At 39.6% G+C, this 19,584-nt stretch overlaps 1 protein-coding gene across 1 annotated transcript in view; it reads right to left on the bottom strand.

Annotated features, from left to right (window-relative positions):
- The window catches only part of COG2 (component of oligomeric golgi complex 2), a 32,177-nt gene extending 15,173 nt beyond the window's left edge, over positions 1 to 17,004 (bottom strand). Inside the window, exons 1-10 of the mRNA XM_082481612.1 lie at positions 16,924 to 17,004; positions 15,990 to 16,151; positions 15,152 to 15,217; positions 14,241 to 14,321; positions 13,522 to 13,625; positions 12,136 to 12,244; positions 9,770 to 9,949; positions 7,355 to 7,479; positions 5,986 to 6,112; positions 1,993 to 2,132 (exon numbers count right to left, since the gene is read on the bottom strand). Coding sequence (XP_082337738.1) covers positions 1,993 to 2,132; positions 5,986 to 6,112; positions 7,355 to 7,479; positions 9,770 to 9,949; positions 12,136 to 12,244; positions 13,522 to 13,625; positions 14,241 to 14,321; positions 15,152 to 15,217; positions 15,990 to 16,151; positions 16,924 to 16,995 — 1,166 coding nt within the window. The 5' untranslated portion in view covers positions 16,996 to 17,004. The remainder of the gene's footprint in view (positions 1 to 1,992; positions 2,133 to 5,985; positions 6,113 to 7,354; positions 7,480 to 9,769; positions 9,950 to 12,135; positions 12,245 to 13,521; positions 13,626 to 14,240; positions 14,322 to 15,151; positions 15,218 to 15,989; positions 16,152 to 16,923) is intronic.
- Between the last annotated feature and the right edge of the window lie 2,580 nt (positions 17,005 to 19,584).

Raw genomic sequence — 19,584 nt, 5'->3', positions numbered from 1 at the left:
GCACTGCTACAGAAGAAATGCCTGTACATCCATCTGTTCCTCAAAGCATTGTTTGTAAATGATTCAGTGAGGGCTGATTGTTCTGGGCAATTTCTGCAACTGAAAAAAGAAAAAACCTAGCAATCAGCTATAAATGCCATAGCGTGAGACAATACTTCAATAAAAATCCTCTATGACTTAAGGATATTAACTTACATCAAAGAGAAAGCTTCCCTGATATATATATATAATGAATACGCTGTATTATTTTCACAGTTGTGCACTTAAGAACTCCTGGGCACTTCCAAAAGTTATCAGGTTATTCCAATATATGGGAATTATATGGTGAAAGATGAACCAGCTGCTGTTATCCAATCATTTATCAAAATAGTGCACTATTTAGATTTACAGTAATCTTGGATTAAAGGAAAACGATTTTTTTAAAAGTTTTTTTAATCAATCAGAGTTCAAAATACCTAATGGGAAAGAACATTTTAGAACAGAAAGAATACGCTGAAGCTCCATTTCAATTTTATGAGCAAGAATATCAAAATTTGATCAAGTGGTCACTTATTAGAAAAGTTGCACTTTCAAACAAAAGACTTACAGACCTACTAATGACATAACTGTTAAAAGGTTTATAATGGCTACAGTTCCATGCACACTTGTAGTTGGTGCACTCAGCACTGCTACTGTAGTGAGTACTCCTGCCCTTTCCCTTGGGCCACCACGAATACTTGTACAGTTAAGTGGTTTGGAGAAATTGATTGGAGTTGAGAATCAGCCTTTTTTTTTTGCCAGAATAACAGATGCTCAAGTTCGTTCACTACACAGCTGCAGGAACAGTTACGCAAGCAAAAACCCAAAGACCATGCTCCCAGCCCCATGCTCCTGTCACTTATGTTAGCTCCAGCACTCCTAAGATACCTGGATGGAATTTTTCAGCAGCAGTATGGATTTATTCTGAATTAAAGAAACTACATAAATGTGGTTATGGTTCTACTGTTATTGCCAGTTACAGAATCATGCAATAAATAAGGCCACTAAAGTGACCCAGGTTAAAAATAAACATCTATTTCTCTTCCCTCTTTTTTGGATATTCCAACCACCACCACCCACCCCCCCCGTTTGGTTTTGGGTTGGGTTTTTTTTGACTCTCAGAAGGTTTTTGACCAAGAGACATCACACACTGCACACTTAGGTCATAGCAGACTTCATCAACTGTTCTCTTTCTTGCCTGGAAGCTTGCTATCCAACCCTAAAATCAGATGTGTAGACTACGCTTTCTAAAAATACAGGTTTACATTCTATTTTGTTCCTTTTATTAAAATCCTAGCATTACTAGAATTAAAACAGGGCTTTCTTGGGTCTCTTGGCTGTCTTCTAGTTGCAAGATGTGTAAAAGGTAATAGTACAGGTACATCAGAACTGCTGGAAAAGTAAGCTAAAACTTATTACTTAGCTTCTCATGAAAAGGGAATAGTAGGGCAATCATCTAGAAGGCAATGCTACAAGACCCGGCATTTTACAAAGTATGTCCCGTGAGACAAAAAGAATGTCAGAAACATGGATAGATCTGGAAAAGCTACAAGTTGCTAAGTCCTTGAATTCTATATTTGTAAGAAGTCTTAAAGACTTCTTCCCTCATAGTAAGTATTCCTCTGGATTTGCACACACAGCAACCTTCAACACACAGGTTAGTTCCAGGGACAGGGGAGAAAGAATTTGAAACAAGATTTCAAGACTTATCTAGATCTGTTCCTGAAAGTCTTATGAGTAACAGTGTAACAACAACACAGTACATACTGAAGAGCAGCTGGCTGTGGTTTTGCTAAATTGTTGAAAGACATAGAAAACAGTTACTTGTCTTGGTAATTAAATTCTTAGTTTGACTTCTACTATGATTTGTTGACAAGTGAAACTGAACAATGAGGAGATCTGGCCCTAAGCCAGATCATGTTCCTGTGATTTAACTATACTTTTGAAAGAGTGAACAAAAAACTTCATACTAACCGTATTTGAAAATATACAGGCAAATTCCATTTGTTGTTAAAGCTGTGGTAAGAGGGATGAGATCTTAACCGTTTCACGCTGGCCTGGGAGCCGCACTGCCGTTCAAATTTCCGTACAAAATCCATACTAGTAGTGTACTTCTGCAGAAAGAGAACGAGCATTCTGATCACACACAAGGTCCCAGCAACAAGGAAGACCACCAGCCATTCAGCAGAACTCTTGTATCACACTACAGTTAACCTCGAGGTTCAGAATGGGCTGACGCTGTGCTCCATCACCTAATCATAGAAGGCTAAAATTCCAGCTTGCAATGAAACCAAAACCAGTTAACTGGTTTTGAGATATTATTCTACGATAAGAAAAGCTAGTGGCAGAACACTTCAAAAAGTATAAAATTGTTCAAGTACCCTGAACAAGCAGAATTCATCAGAGATGCATCAGTATTTCTGAGCTGGATCACTGGGGTGAAACAACAGTGCCGCACAGTACTAAAAACAGTCTCAGTCACAGGAGATAAAGGGACATAACAAATATAAATAACCAGGAACAAAACCCAGAAGTACACATCACCAAACACACATGAGAATGAAAGCATGATATTTTTTTGTTATACAGGACCTGTATTATAGCAATTTCTAGAACTGTTTCCCTAAAAATATGCTTTGCAAACACCAAATATTTTTAGAACTTTAAACAATTTCAGATAAACTAAATTTATCCAGTGTATACTTCTAATAAGATGTTTGCAAATAATATTAAGTCAGTTGCAAGCAAAGAGAAATTACATTAATCCTCAAATGCACTGTGGGCTTACTCTCAACAGTAACTTACTGTTACTGAAAATAATGAAATAATAAACCATACACAAAGCAGAAATCCAAACACTTAAGCGAAAACCAGCAGCAAAACAGTGCATAAAAATGCTATTTCACACAAAACAAACATTGCTAACAGAACACAAAGGTTACACAAATCAATTTAAAATCAAAATACAGCTTCAGTTAAAATCTACCTCTTTGCATTGAAAAACAGTTTGTCTTATGTGCAAGTTTCTTCTATAAAAAAAATAAAAAACAGCCACAAAACCTATCACACATGCTCATTAAGCCACTGCTGAATTAAGGAAACAAGGCTGACTGAATCTCTCAGTGCTTCTGACTTCATTGCAATAAGAGCAGCAGTAGGGCTGTTGCAGCTAGGCTTTTACCACAATCCAGGGCACTACACAAGTGATGTTTTTGCCTCTTCTGAACGGTAAGACATACTCAGGAGAAGCCCCAAGTTGCTGCTTACAGGTTCTGCTCTCAGAAACTCTCCTGCGACCATAGGACGTGTGCTGGGAGGTGATTCGAGACAGCCAGCATGGGTTCACCAAGGGCAAGTCCGACCTGACCAACCTAGTGGCCTTCTATGATGAAGTGACTACATCAGTAGACAAGGGAAGAGCAACAGATCTCCTTTGACATGGTCCCCCACAACATCCTTCTCTCTGAACTGTAAAGGTATGAATTTGATGGGTGAACTGTTCAGTGGATGAGGAATTAGTTGGAGGGCCACATCCAGAGGGTAGTGGTCAATGGCTCAATGTCCAGATGGAGACTGGTGATAAGCAGTGTCCCCTCAGGGGTCCATACTGGGACCAGTATTGTTTAACATCTTCATCAACAACACAGACAGTGGGATCGAGTGCACCCTCAGCAAGTCTGCAGACGACACTGAGCCGAGTGGTGCAGCAGACACACCTAAGGGATGGGATGCCATCCAGAGGGACCTCGACAGGCTCAAAAAGTGGGGTCCTGCACCTGGCTCAGGGCAACCCCCAGCATCAATACAGGCTGGGGGATGAAGGGATTGAGAGCAGCCCTGCCAAGAAGGACTTGGGAGTACTGATGGATGAAAACCTGGACATGAGCCGACAATGTGTGCTCACAGGCCATAATTGACTGCACAAAGTTATTTAAAAGAAGCTCACGTAGGAAACAAAATGGACCAATTTTCAAACAGAGGTATCTAAACTTAACAGTCTCAAATGAGTGTTTAGGGATAAAAGGAGTACTCTCTTCAAATGCCTGTAAAGCTATAAATCTGGCTCAGAAATAAGGGCATGACAACTTGAAACCAGTTTTAAAAAAAATTCTGCACAAGTAAATAGTTGTTTTAACATACATGCTTAACACTGCCAGTCTGATTTTTACAGGATTTAAAAAAAATATTTTCCATTCCCCTTCTCTACATCTAAAAACCTCCTAACAGATAATATTGCATATTCAAACTTTTCAGCATGAAACCTATGCATATGCAAACAAACCTGGAGAAAAAGTCTTCTGCATTTCTATCAGCCTAGAAAACAGAGATAGATTACTGTCTAAAATCTGTGTTGCATTACTTGGATTGTCAGCAGTGCAGAAACAATTTAATCTCCCCCCCACCCCCACCCCTCCATTCGAAACTACCTCTATTAGTCTTCAGGTAGACATAATAGCATTTTTACACTTGGCATTTCAACTTCATATTGATTTTTAGATAAAATATTTAGTGATTTAGACTCTGAGTCACTTAAGTAGTCAAAAGCAGTCTGGAAAGTACTTTAGACTTACTACACGCTTTACTTGAAATTCATGGGGGGTGCTGGGTTTTTATGGTTTTGTTTGTGGGTTTTTTTTTAAATAAACACAATGTCACTGCTGGTCAGTATCAGCTTAATATAAGATGACAGCCTTTTAAAAATAATTCATTTAAAACAGCAAACTCAGTTCTTCTGAAAATAAAATATATTCTTGTGCAAACCAAGCTGCACAGACACAAAAGCCCAACATAGCTCACAATTTGCAGTATGCAAGGCATTAGGTGAAACCTTGAAGAGTGACTGAAACTCCATGGGAAACTAAGTATTCACCTGCCCGCCTGCCTTCCGTTATTCAATGTATCTGTATGAAAGAGATCTTAAATTCAAAGAAAAACAGAAGTATTTAGTAAAAGCAGTTTTGCATGAACACAGGAAGAATCATTTGCTGTGTAAATCTCCATCAGCAATCCAACATTTCCAAGTCATTTGTCCTGATCTGCCTACTATGCCTTCCTTCAGACAATTTATCACTGCATGCCATCTCCATCTTGAAAATAAAAGGTTTCACACTAATCATAAGTCAAGTTGCAAGGAAAAGAAAAATCCGAGTATGTCAGCCATCACGGTTGAATACAAGACAGGCAGGACATGAAGAAAAGCAGAAAGCTCTAGTGATATACTAACGAAGTACTGCCAGAGCCAATCTTCATACTAGACCAAGAAATCTGTTTCAACATTAGTAAGAGATGATGTTTCAGATGCAGAGCAGCACTGCCGATGATGAAAATAAAAGAGTTACAAGTACTGTAAATTAATTTTAGAATGCAAGCTTGCTTCATAATTGATTGTGATACCAGAGAAAATACTTCTTTTATGTTCTAAACCTTATCACACTGCCTTCAAGTATGTTTATTTCTCTTAGTTAACTTGTGTTTCTAATCACAACATAATCTGCAGCGCTGAAAGAGAGAAAAAACTAAAATAAGCAAGTGAACTAAAGAAATTTTTTTTACCTTCCCATAGTATAGGGCAAGTTGTAACCATGGTATTGAATTAATATGACAGCCCTTCCTATACGGAAGTCCCAGTCTTGGGTGAACATTGGAGTTGTCCGCTCCACCACCTTCATTTATGTTGCAATTCTACAACTAAGAAAGAACATCTACTCCTAAAACAAACACTAAGCCCAAATTCACATGACTAAATGGCTTCCAATAACTTCTGTACAAGCTTTCCTGACAAACTTGAGGGGAAAATTAATTACTATGAAAATTAAATCAAGTGATTTGAGATAACCTCCTCTTCTAAGCCATGCAACAACATGAATTTACACAAAAGCAGCAGGGAAAAAAGCTAGAGAACATAACTCATTTCAATTCTTGTGTGTGTCAAAGGAACCACAAATGGAAAAAATTAAAATTAATTACCTCATGAAACACATCTGGGTTTCCAGGGTTAAACAGTGATGGCAATTTCTCTTCTAAACCGTGTACTATTTCTGGCCACACTGAATTCACTAAGAAATCATATCCAGGTACAATATCTGCTTTTTCACTGAAATAAAATTGCAATTATTCCATGGTTATATTTTACCACCAGGCTTCTATTTGGAGGTAGGGATAACTAAAAAGAAATGCACTGCATTAAACAAAACACAATTTAAGTTTTTTTTTTTCACATAGGTATGTTGATTCCCTTAATCAATTCTTCTTTCACGGTTTCATATTTGATCCCACAGTCTCATCAAATGCAAGGTATTTTTATAACTCTCAAAGTATTTTAAAATTTTATCAGTTATATATTTTGCAAGTGTATTCTGGAAAATTAGTACATTTCAGCTGAGAACTCCTATTCTTACTTGCATATTTCAACTTTTAACAACTCTAAACTTCAGAGGAACCAAGTAGGAATAATGTGACTAATGCAATGAAAAGAAGCAAAACTTTCATAACTGTTCCAAGCCATATTTATACATGATACTGTGCTTCAAAGCAAAAGATTAAAAGCTACCTTGGTTATGAAAATTTATAAATTGAGAGCTGAAGAGACACAAGCATTTAATTCAAGTTCAGTACACCACAGTACAAAGCAGAAACATTCCATTATTAAGAAGAAAGATTAAAACTTGCTGAGGGATTAAAAGAATTGAAATGTTAGTAAAACTTAGAAGTCATAAAAAGCTCAGCAATGGATGAATAATTAGAAAAGTAATTCTGCAGTCCCTAGGGGCTACATCCATAGTTCTGCTAATTACAGCAGTCTACTATATTAACCAGCCTGCAAATAGATGAATAAATGGATACAATTCAGTAGACCTGAATTATTTAAACTTCAAAACAGGCAACTTAATTGCATAAGGAATTAAGCACTTTTGGAGAAGACAGAGGAAGCACTACACAAATCAATTAAACCTGTAGTTCCAGTACATGCAATAAATCAGTCAAACCTCTGGGGATCAACACCGCTTTTCTGATGTACGCTAACCCAACTTTTGAACTTATATTTTCAAATAGCTTTATTATGCCCTTCTCCTTGGATGAAGTGTACAATCATGTTTCATGGATTAAAGTGTTTTCTTTCCCTCCTCTGAAGGTCTGGGTCGCAGAAGCAAGAAAGTTTGTTCACAGTTTTGTTTTGAAAAATAGACATTAGGAAGAAATCAAATTTGGCTATGAATCTTCAGGAAAGGCGAGATAAATTGTTTGCACATGGAAGCTAAAGTATGCAATACATTTCAAATGTATATGATACTTCCTGTAACTTTAGTGCAACCAAAAGAAAACCCAAGATATTTACCTCGAAATAGCTCCTCCTGTTACTTCACGCAAGAGACGGCAATGATGAGGAACAAACTCCAACAGTTTATTGTACATAGCCTGAAGGCCATTAGGATGAGATTGAACGTACTGTTCCACAATAACCTGCCAGGAAGAGTTCAATGTTAAATGTCAGAAAAGTGAATATGACATACTGTAATGCAAGACTCAAAGCCTACTCACTCAAAACTCCTCTACCACTATACCCCTAAATATTGGGATATTTGCTATATTACTTTTTTACAATATAGTTTCCAAGTATAACTTGGCAGCTTCAATTATTATTTCCTTTAATGTTGCCCTCTAACTGGCAAGATTGGCTATAAGAATGGGAATGAGCTCCTTGCTTTTAAATGACTGGCTCCCCACCCACTGCACATATCGCTGTCCCCTGAAACAGTCTGTGAAGTTAAATGGGTGACTGGAGAAAGCTAAACAAACCTCAGAATAAAGTAGAAAAAAATTCTTCTAAATTTAGAAGCTTGTTGGTCCAATCCCAGAGGCAGTTAAGCCAATAGCCAAGAATCTTTTGTGACAATGCTAAGCCTTTAACACAGCTAGCAAAGCAGTTTGTCAGGACAGTACCTCATATCCAATAAAAAGGGATAATCTCTGGCACAAAGAGAAGGCAGACAGTAGTTGGACAATACAGGAAAAGAACAATAGCTTATATTTCTTGGCATTCTTCCACCTGTCTAAACACTTTTGCCTCTTGCTACATAAACAAGCGGAACGGTGCAGAAGTGGGGAAAGAAAAGATACTGAGAAAACTGAGAAGCAAAGACGACCTGACCCCCACTACAGCAGTTGCTACAGCATTAGCAAGCACCCAAAGGAAGTCTGTCCTTAAGGGGAGACACCACCACTGTTCGATTCCCCCTCCCACCCAAAAACTCAGGAGCTGACTTTGCTTTGTAAATCTGTATGCATACAAAGTAAAACCAGAATAATTTTAAATGTTTAACTTCCAACAGCAGAAAACATCCTACTGACAATGACATACAGCTCAGCTGTTGTCAGACATACTATTGTTTCACTAGGAAGGGAAAGTAACAATTACATCTCTTGGTTGCTGAAGACGTTACTGAGTGAAAAAAAAAACAAAACAAAACATAATTTCTTTTCCCTGTATTGATTTAGAAGAACAACTCCTTCATCAAAAGTTATACAGATTGACTTCACTTGCCTTGGTTGGGAACACCATGGCAAATGGCCACTAAATGGAAAAAGGAAGCAAATACCTTAAAGTCACTTCTGCATTTATGTTCAGAAAGGCACATCAGTGTAAGAAAAGGCAACTGTATTATTGCCTACAGGAATATATTCAATACTTTTAGAAACAACGTTCACATTGCTTTTATAGGTCTTAATAATGCTAGCTCCATACTATAAGTGGTTTCATTTTTTTTTTTTGGTAAAATACCAGTAGAGAACTAACTGTTTTAAATATCCTGAAAGCAGAGAAGAGTATCTCACATCATAACATACCTCTCATGTTTTACTGAGCAAAGAGGACGTGATAAAATATCTCAATTTAAAGAGTAATGGCAGTAAAAGAAAATCTTGACAGCAAAGGGAAAGATACATCAATAGCATAACTTGGAACTCAAAGTCACTGAAAAGTGCTATTTATTACAGAGGCAACAATGAGGGGAAGATCTATGCCGCTTTCTAGTAACATGCACAAATTCAAGCAAGCGTACATTTGCAATAGCTGAGGCAGCTCTTTTACTTTACAGTTTTTGGTCCCCATTTGGTCCCCATCAGTACTTTGCGATTGGTGCAACTTATTACTGTAAGCTGATGGCCTACTAAAATCAGGTTCTCATGCATTGAGAAATTGGCCACCTGACACATTTTTCCCCACCAGACAAGAGCAAGTGCTTCCCAAACAAACACTTGTTTCTGCTCCTGCTAATGTCCTGGTACAGATAGGAACTGCAGAAACTGCTTCTTCACACAATGGGAACAAAAGGACATTGCACCAAGAACTATTTCTGCTGCATTTGCCTACTACGGAGCCAGACATGAAGAAATGCAAACCCCATACCTGATCAGATTTCCACAGATGCACCCTGGTCCAGAAAAAATTTGATTTTACTCCATTCATGTGCTTGGTTTAAGGTTTGTTTTTCGGATTCCTCACCCCAAGAAAAATGTAGGTGAGAAAAAGTATTCCAACCAGATTTAACCTGAAATTGGTGGACAGAGAATTCCTCCATCTATTTCTATTAAATAGCAACAACAAACAAATAGACATTGTGCTGGGGCTCAGTTCTCCTGCTCTCTCCACAAAGGCATTTTGAAGCTGCTAAAGAAAGCTGGAGGTTAATAGGAAAAATAAACATGTTTGCAAATCAATTAATTTTCTTAGGATTCTTTATTTTTATCTTACCTCATCTATGTAAGGTTTTACAAGCACTTGACCAACTAATGCCTCCGCATCTCGCGTTTTGTCAATTGTTGCATAAGTGCGTAGACAGTGACGTATTATGTCAACATTTGAAGTTTGAAGGCCTTCCAAGAGCAGCCCTTCCAGAGACTGCTGCAACATAGCTGTTATTCCAGCTATACGCTATGAAGAGAAACAAAATACAGTAATAAAAAATCAAAAGCAAAGTGTCCTTGCCATCATTGCTGAAGAAAATTTTTCCAGGAACACGTAATTCAGCTTTTTGTTTTCATTTCAAAGGTGCACAAGTTTTGATAACTGTCAGCATTAAATGAACATTAACACAAGCTTAATGGGTTAATGATGCTATTTAACACAGTGTTTATTATAATAAGGTTAAAAGGCAGTTATTTTCCTCTATATGTTTTAGGTTATGTGGTAACTTATCTAAGGTCCCCTTTATCCTGAAGAAATAGGTCAATAACTGTTCCTTGTTCAACTTAACCACTATGTGTGATAATATACAAAAGCTTCACAATAAGTCACCAGAGGTAACAACTGTGGCATTTACCCCTCACTGTCAAAAACTAAAACAATAGTGAATTCCCAGCCCTACTTGTCAAATTACTGCAAACCAAAGACATTGAGTGACACTGGGGGGGAAAAAAAAAAAAAAGGACAAAAAAAAAAAAAAAGACAACATACCACTAGATTCCTCCTGGCTTCTGCCAAACAGCTGCTTCAATCAGCATACATTCTCCTGTTTGCTTACCATTTTTCCTCATCTCCTGCAACACCTCTTCCACTAGATCCAACTCATTCCTATATTACCTGCAGACACACTTCTGGGCCAAGACAGTCCCTTACAACTCTATATTTGAAGCAAGTTCAGCAATAGCCTTTCAGTGAAAGGCTGGGGGACTTGGGTCTTTTTAGTCCAGAGAAACGAAGACTGAGGGGGGGAACCTTATTAATCCTTATAAATACTTAAAGGGAGGGTGCCAGAGAAATGGGAACAGTCTTTTTTCAGTGGTGCCCAGTGATAGGACAAGAAGTAACGGGCACAAACTTGAGCATAGGAAGTTCCATCTAAACATGAGGAGGAACTTCTTTCCTTTGAGGGTGGCAGAGCACTGGCACAGGCTGTCCAGAGAGGTTGTGGAGTCTCCCACTCTGGAGATATTCAAAACCCGCCTGGATGCTGTCCTGTGCAACCTGCTGTAGGTGACCCTGCTCAGGCAGGGGGGTTGGACTACATGATCTCCAGAGGTCACTTCCAACCCTGACGATTCTGTGGATAGACATTAATTTAATCACAGCTGAACTACCAATTTAACGAGTAAATTTTTTTCTAGCCTTTTGCATGCTGTATTGTGTCCATTCATCCTAAAATGATTTTTTAAATAGCCAAGAATTTGTTCTGAACATGCAAAGCCCATAACCCAACTGCTGACTAGTCATGAAAACTATGACCTGATGACCCTTAGCAACAACAGGTATAGGACAGAAGCCTGGCAAGCATCTTTAAGGAACCACATGACAAAGTAACAAAGGTCTTCCCACCATAAATACTACCCTGTTGTTATCCATGTTTGACAACTCAGTGGCCAGAACAGTCTCATACACTGCCCATGAATCCACATGGTACCATGGAAATCTTGAGCTGAAACATGTTTATATTGCCAATAGACATACATAGTGAAAAAATGGAGCTATGAACTACCTCACAAGCCATCAAGAACGTCAGATCCATGCTAATCAGCTCAAAGCATTACCCCATCTCCATATTCACATTATTCATACTATCTACCATTAGGCACCAGTCTTCATTTGTTCCCGCTCTCCGATGAATAGACAGAAGAAAAAAAGTTAACTTCATTAATCTTTTACAGTAGGCAGTTATTACAAACAGGATATTAAGGAGATTAGCCTACCAGCCTGAACAGCCACAGTCAGGCAACAAATTTCACCAAAAGACAAAGTCGAATATATTCAAGCCAGACACTTTGTAGACACATTCCATTTATATTCTGGTCTCTACACTGCAGCTAACAAAACCAATATAAATCTCTAGAACTAGGCTTCAATATCAGCAAGCAGACAAACTGCAAGATACATTAGGCTGACAAAAACGTCTGTCATATTTCCTACTCTTATTCTTAGTAATTTATCCTAAAGAAATTAGCAAACAAAGCATAAACCCTCAGAAGAAGCAATACTTCTAGGCAACTGGTAAAATGACCTCTTGAAACTAATTTTCCTCCATAAATTAATTCAATAAAATTCTGTGGAAACAGGCATTTGTCTTCCAGTTATATTGGTTTTGCTTGACCCTACAGGTGTTAAGCTGGCTACCATGCAACACTTACTGGTCTCACTTTGTCCAAAAGGGGCATTCCTTTGCTTTGTACTGCGTGAAATTGTAGCTGATTAAATTCCGTGGCAATTCTCTCTAAAACCTGTCCAGTTAAGAGTGGGCTAGAAGAAAGACGATACAAAATGAGAATACAGTAAAACCCTTTCAAATCAACTCACTTTCATCTGCAGCAGATAGATAATGCTCTCCCCCCATTTTTGTGGTTTAATCTAAATATTTGGAATTATTACTACAATTATTGCAATCATGCAATAGTAATCTGGAACAGACTACATGATTAGAGTTGTTTTGGAGCTACTAAGATATGAAGTGGGTAAAGCAGAAGCTGAGAGGGACATAAGAAGCTGCCTGAGCAGTATGAAGCACTGCTTTCTATATGGTAGTGCTGCTTATCGTCACATGAAAAGGCAGCCTTACAGCTCATACTGCAGTAAGTGCTCTTCACTATCCATTGCTTCTTACTTCCCTTTTCTGTCATGTAGTAAAACTAGTGACAGCTATCTCTACAGAGACAGACCTACCCTTCTCAGGTCTGTATAATTAGCCAAATTTTCAGCATATAATCTTGCTTCAAAACATGATTCTGCAAAGTCCCTCACTCTGACTGAAAACATTCGCATGTGCTTTGTCCCTCTAGGTATCAACTTATTCTTCTACCTCCCCCAACTTATTACAATGTGATCCAGTGCACTAAACTGAAGAGACAGTCACACATTCAAAAAGGTTCACCAAATTGTCTTTTTCCTCCAGCATAATTCTCACTTGCATCCCAGTCAATTGTTTCAAGTGCATAGCTGGTACCTCAGTTCCAAAACTGGCTGAAAGACATCTTCTATCCCTCAGCAAAAGCAGAGGGAGAAGACACTTTCCATGAAGTTGTTAAAAAACAAAACTTGTGAGTCTGACTGGAATTTGTCACAAACTTTCCTTCTACCAGAAGTATTACATGTGTGGCTTGCCTGCCTCAGACTGTTCTTGCAGCAGCCTTTTCAGTTATACATATGCAGGGAAAACAAGAAAAACTATTTCTCATTTTACTTCCAAACAATATTAAAATAAACTGTACTGCAGAGAGTATTTCAGACATGACAGGACTGTGACTGCCAAGAAAAAAAAAATTACTGCATGTAAACTTCAAAAAGCACACATTTACTGAAAGCACTACAAATAATTCAGAACTTCAGAAGCTCAGCTACATATTCTGTGAATGACCAGTTTGCAGAACACTAAACCTGAGAAAATACGAAAATAAATCACTTATTCCAGCAGTTACATTTCTAAAGATATATCCTAACACTTGTAAATTCATCTACACCAATACCATGAAATTATGTTAGCATCACCAATTACAAACAAAACCAAACATTTACATATTTACCTGTTTCCCTCTAATGAGGACAATTCTTTAGTGCCTTGGGAATGTAGAATCTTCTCAATTTTCTCAACAGACTGAATAACATGAATAAGTCTCAGAACACACATCTGTAATGAAAAAAAGATTTTTTTATGACTGACCCCTATGCCAATTTATGTTACCTAACAACCCTGAAGATATTTTGGATGTTTTTTTCCCTTTTTTTTTTTTTTTCTGGTTTCTTTCCCTCCATCTTAATACTTGAGTCATGTCTCAGTTGAAGTATTCCTCACTTAAGTCCATAAAACCCCACAAATGATGTTTGTTCAGAAATGTAGAACTTATCCTATTTTTACCAAGTTAAGCACAAAGACAGATGTTATAGTTTCCCCCCTCATATAGAAATTAAACTGCTGTATTTTAATTATATTCATATATTCATAATAAGCACGTTTATATACTACTACAAGCAGAAACATGAGTAACTGTAATTGAAGCCAACCAAACCCAAACATAGATGTTTTTGGCAAATAAAGTAAAATAAAGATTTATGATCAACTAGACACTGTAAAAATGAAGTCTGTCAACAAAAATTTTAATCATTATTTTTACAAGTGCAAAATCCTGCATGTGTGAATCTAGACAGCCTAAAACTTTTACAATTTCATTTTCTTGAGGTTAATGGCAAAACAAAAAGTTGTCCTAATGAGGATCTTTCCAAGGTAATAGGGTGTCTGTTGTACCTTTTTTCTTCTAATATCTTCTTGTTTAGTCATTCGGTCATCTACTGCTTGAATTCCTTCACTGACACATGACTTAAGACTCTGTGAGAGAAAAAGTCAGTATGAAAAGTTGGCTTTTCACTTAAGTTTTAAAAAATCTTAACTCAAAAATCTGAACTTAAAGCAGGAGACAGATTAATAAGAATACAGGACAAAAAAAAGCTACAGTACATCAACTACCTTCCAAGTGGAAAAAAAAACCCAAACAGAAGTAAGACTGAATCACTGAAAGTATAACCTGCTCCTAAAGTACAGCCACCACAGGTATCATTATTTCAGCCAGAAGCATTCTTTTAGTACCTTACAAAGAACAAACCACCTTTCACCCAGAAATAAACAATAAAATCACTATGATTTTATGTCTTGAAACTGAAGTTATAAATCAGATTTAAGTAGCATTTTTCACATAATAAATATTTCTCTATGCTGTGAACCTATTTTCTGGTTTAGACATCAAGGCTAAAATTTTGGATAGACATTTACGCAGCAAACAACCAGCTGCCAAGATGAACAAAAACTGCCCTTCACTAAATACCAAATCACTGTGGAAGAGTCAGAATAAGACCAACCTTCAAGTGGGTGGTCTTTTATGGTTAAACCACCAGACTGAGCACAGAAGTCCTCAGTGGGACTGTGTTGCATCTGATTTATTTACTACCGTCTTTAAGTTATTCAAATATTAAAACAGTTCAATATTTTCACCTTATACTTGTCTTGCAAGAGTCCATTCATTTATCACAGTTAAGAAATCCTTTATCTCTTTGTTAAAAGGCACTATAAAAAATGTAAATTTACTGCTACTACAACTACTTGAAAATATGAAAGTGAGATGAATTTTACCAAGCTGTGTATAATGACTGTTTTGAGCATACCATAACTTCTTCCCTTAACTGTCCCAAGGGCACTGAAAGCTGATTAAGGGCCTTGTCCATGCCAACCTAAAGAAATTACCATAAAAACATTTAAAACTTTTTTGATTAAGTTCATATGAGAATTACTGACACAGCCTATCATTTTACAGATACTAAAAGAGAACTGAGAAATTATACCTCCCTTTATAGTCTCCAGTTTTAAGTGCAATGCAAAAACACATTACCTCAAATACAGGGATACAGATATCACTGTTTGTCACACAAAGCCAAAAATGAAAGAAAACTTTGACCTATGGAAGTTTTTGTTCCAATAAAAATGTTATATCTCATTCTTTGAACCTATATAATTGGAACCTGGATGAACTGGAGTAAAAGAGCAGGATACGCAGTGCACAAGACATTTTAATAAGAAAATTATTAAAATTCTCAGTCAAGTGGGTCAGGTTTTTTTTAAGATATACTGACTGTATAGTAAATTTAAAGATTCTGAAAAGAAGCCCTCAGAATGGCCAATTTTAATGATTTATTTCCTTCAATTTTACAACTACTAGCAGTTTTATAAAAAGTTTGCCTTTAGTCTAACTTCCTAATGAACTGATTTTTTTAAGACAAAAAGCATACCTCTAAAACATTTATTATGGGCCAATAGCAATTCTGTACAGTAGCTATATTCTCCAATAATGCTCTTTCAGTTTCTCTCAGTGCAAGGGGTCACAGTTTAAGATGTCTTAAATCTAATAACGCCAAAATACAAGCCACACACTTCTCACATGAAAAATAAAAATCGCATTAAAACATGTTAAGTCTGAACTACATAGTACAACTTAATAAGACTTACCAGATTTGTTGATAGATTAACAAAATCTGCGTAGTCCTTATTTATGAGTTCTACCATGGCAGTTTTAAGGAGTTTGTAATAGAGCTCCAGATCCTCTCTGAGCTCTTCCAACTGCACACGTTTCCTGCAGTCTGATACGAAGTGATCAACATCAAAATCCGGCTGAAAATGAAAGAGGAAAAGAGAAAGATGTAAGTTAAAAGTTCAAATCAGGAACACACTCCATCCCCCAAATAAAGTATTCCATATGCCAGTGAGCTGACCAAACTGAAGTACTGGGGGGCAAAAAAGGCGACTTAACAGAGTAGTTTCCAATGCTCCAAAGTCTTGGTCTTTAATCTCAAAAAGCACACAGTCTTGTGGGTCAGAGTACCAGAAGACTAGCTCTCCAAAATAGGTCGTATACTCCCTGCACACACTTAAAAAGACCAACCAACCAACCAAACAAAAAACCCCAAACAAAAATAGAAAATGCAGTTTTAAGATCTACTTTTAGCTCTCTAAGCAACGAGGCCTGAATGCTGGTTACCACTCTATCTGCAACTTGGCTTCAAGGCACAGGAGAGTGTGATTTGGAGGAAGCATGACCGGGGTCAGCCCCAGCCGCTGAGGAGCTGCAGCGCCCGGTCCCGGCCCGGGACAGAGCCCCTCGGATCACCCCGTTCCACACCTGCCGGCCCTCTCCTGGGGCAGCCCCACTCCCCCCCTCGCTGCTCCGGGCAAAAGGCCCGGATCCCCCTCCTAGTCACACACCCACCGCTCCTCCGGGGGCCTCAGCCCGGCGAAAGGGCCGTGGAAGCGGTAATAGGTCCCGACCAAGGCTCCCGGGCTCCTCTTACCCCACCGGGAACCCGCCGCCTCAGGAGGCCCGCCGCGGCACCACGGGCCCACGGCGCCCTTCCGCAGCCCGCCTGCCTCGCCAGCCCCGACCTACCTTCATGAACTCGTCCTTGTCAAAGCAGAGGTTCTCGGGGCCCCGCGGCAGGTTCATCTTCTTCGCCTCCATGCCCGCCCCCGGCCCGCCAAGGCCCAAGGCGGCGGCAGGACCCACCGCCACCACAACACCGCCCCCTCCGCCAGCACAGCACCGGCGGGCACCGGCGGGGCGGGGCAGAGCGTGCGGCAAGAGAGGCGCCGCGGCCGCCCGCCGCCGCGGCAGCGCCCCCTGGAGGGCTCCGATCGGCCCTGCAGGCGCCAGCGGACGGGGCAGTTGCGGGGGGTGGGCGGCAGGGATCTCAAAATGGCGGAGGTCGCGGTGCCTGTGGTGACGTGCGCGGCAGGGGACTGTACAGCTGGCCTACCCAGCCTCTTCGGAGCAAGTCCTCTGATTCCTGCCGCCCTGTGAAGTCAGGGGAGCTGGGCTGGGCTGGGCTGCTGATGTGGGTGCCTGGTGTCCCACAGTCAGCGTCTCCAGGACATAACACTGACCTGATCAAGTACAGTGGCAGGGGTCAGCTCTCAGGGCCATGGCACAAGCCATGGAGACCCAGGGCTATGGAGGTGGGAAGGGGGTCCAGGGGATGGTACAGTGCCACCCCCCCCACCCCCTAGCCTTGAGCAAGGTCACCCAGAGCTGGCAGCCCAGGGCCACATTGCCACAGGGTTTGGGTATCACCAGGGGTGGAGGCCCTGCAGCCTCCCTAGGCAAGCTGTACCAGGGTCTGACCACACTGAACAGCAGAAAAAGCTTTTCCTTATGTTTACATGTATTGCAGTTTGTGCCCGCGCATGGTCCTGAGTAACAGGAATCGAGTCAGAGCATGATTTACCTCCTCCATCCTTCTGCTTTCCAGCAGACTCTTCTGTTAGGGTCTTGCTTCCTTCAACATCTTTTGTTCAAGGTCAATTATGGCTTAGTGAAGACAAATTTAGCTCTAAAAAGCCTCCCTGCTGTCACTTGCGTTTCTGTTTGCCACCTCAGGATGGAAGACAGCAAACGATCTCATTCCTCACACGTACGTTTTATGGATTTAATTTTGTCATAGTGAGCTCAAACGAGGAGCGAGCCCAGCGCCTTACCAAACAGTTGTAAGGGCGCATCCGCTCTAGCTGTGCCAGTTGCTCCACTAACAAGAGTGGAGAACACCCCCCAGGTGTGATGGATGTCGGTCCACTGGTGCTGGGGTGGTACACGGAGCTGGAGACCATCAGAATTCCTGGGCAGCTATGGTTTTGGCAGGGCCAAGGCATACATCCCCACCTTACTGTGGCAGTGTCTCCGCAGAGCCTGGCTGGCCTGTAACAAGCAGTGATCTGTGCCAGTGATTCACAGCTGGCACGTGACTTCATTACGAATTCCCTAGGTTGTTGGAAGTATGAAGAGCCAAGCAGTTCAGTGATGACCACGGTGGGCACGTGCAGGTGCTGGCTGGCTCCTCATGTTACTAATTGCCCCTACTTGCTTTCACCCCATCCCTTTCAAAAGATTTCAAGACTGACATTGCATGGTGTCCAACCCTCTCAGACATCTCAAATGTTGGCAGGCATGGTTTATAGCCATCCTGTGTTATCAGCTAGAGAGCTGAAAAAATACACCCTCCACATAAATCCACACTGGCACTTTCTTGAGATAGCTATGACTATATGTATCAGATCAAAAAGGTTTTCTTATGTTCTGATACTGAAATGTCTACATTCTGGTACAGGAACAAAGCCACATTACTGCTCAGATGTCTTTAATGAGGTGGATGCTTCAAATTAAAATTCTAAACAGTTTTTAGTGTTAAGTCCTTAACAAAGGAGTTACACCTACTGTATTAGCTAAGACAAATCTTGCTATAAATAGACCTACTGTTGCCATTTATGTTTTTGTTTACAAAGCTCTTATTACAAAGTTCCTTGAGGAAATAAAAAGTATGCTTCCACTTGAATTCATTTATTGGTGAGCTCTTTACGCTCTTCGTGTTTATTGATGTCATTGTAAATAAAATATGAAGTTTGTGGAATTTAATAATTTTCCAATGGAAACTGTGATATAACAATTTCATTAAGTTAATACTAAATCCAGAACTAGGACTCGTGGGTTATTTCCACACTCTGTCCCTGAACAGCCATCTTCACCCGGGGCAGTGGTGCACAAAGTAAAGTTTCTCCAAGACAGAAGAGACTAACAAAGCACTGAGGGAATTAGCTGTTCCAAAGAGTCATACGAAGCTCTCTTTACTTCCACTATTTTTGTGCAAGGATTACTTAGTTCTTTTCTTCTACAAGCTGCTTCATCCCTTTCCTTTCCTGACTCTCATCACTGTTATTCCAAGATTTCCAGGCTTAGAAAACACAGGTTTGAACTCTTTTTCCCATCATCCTTTCCCAACCGCGAAGGCAGGGCACTTAATAATTTTGTGTGAAAACTGTAATCACTATTTAATCTGCAGGTTTCGGATAACATATCATTAATGGACTCATTAGATGAACAAAGAGAAAGCATCTAAAAGTCTGTCTCAGTATTGCTATTATCTGAATAGGGATGATGTAGGTGCCATAGAGTAGAAGAGCTACATTTAGCTCTTATGCGGGTGCTGAATTTTATTGGAATATTCCAGCATCCCATCTCATTCTCAAATAAAGAACGTTTCAAGGGATGTATAATGATATG

The sequence above is a fragment of the Vanellus vanellus genome, assembly GCF_965231255.1.
Source record: "Vanellus vanellus genome assembly, chromosome: 3".
NCBI lineage: Eukaryota > Metazoa > Chordata > Aves > Charadriiformes > Charadriidae > Vanellus > Vanellus vanellus.
Note: the sequence above shows the minus strand (reverse complement) of the source record. Positions and strands in the feature narration are given on the sequence as shown.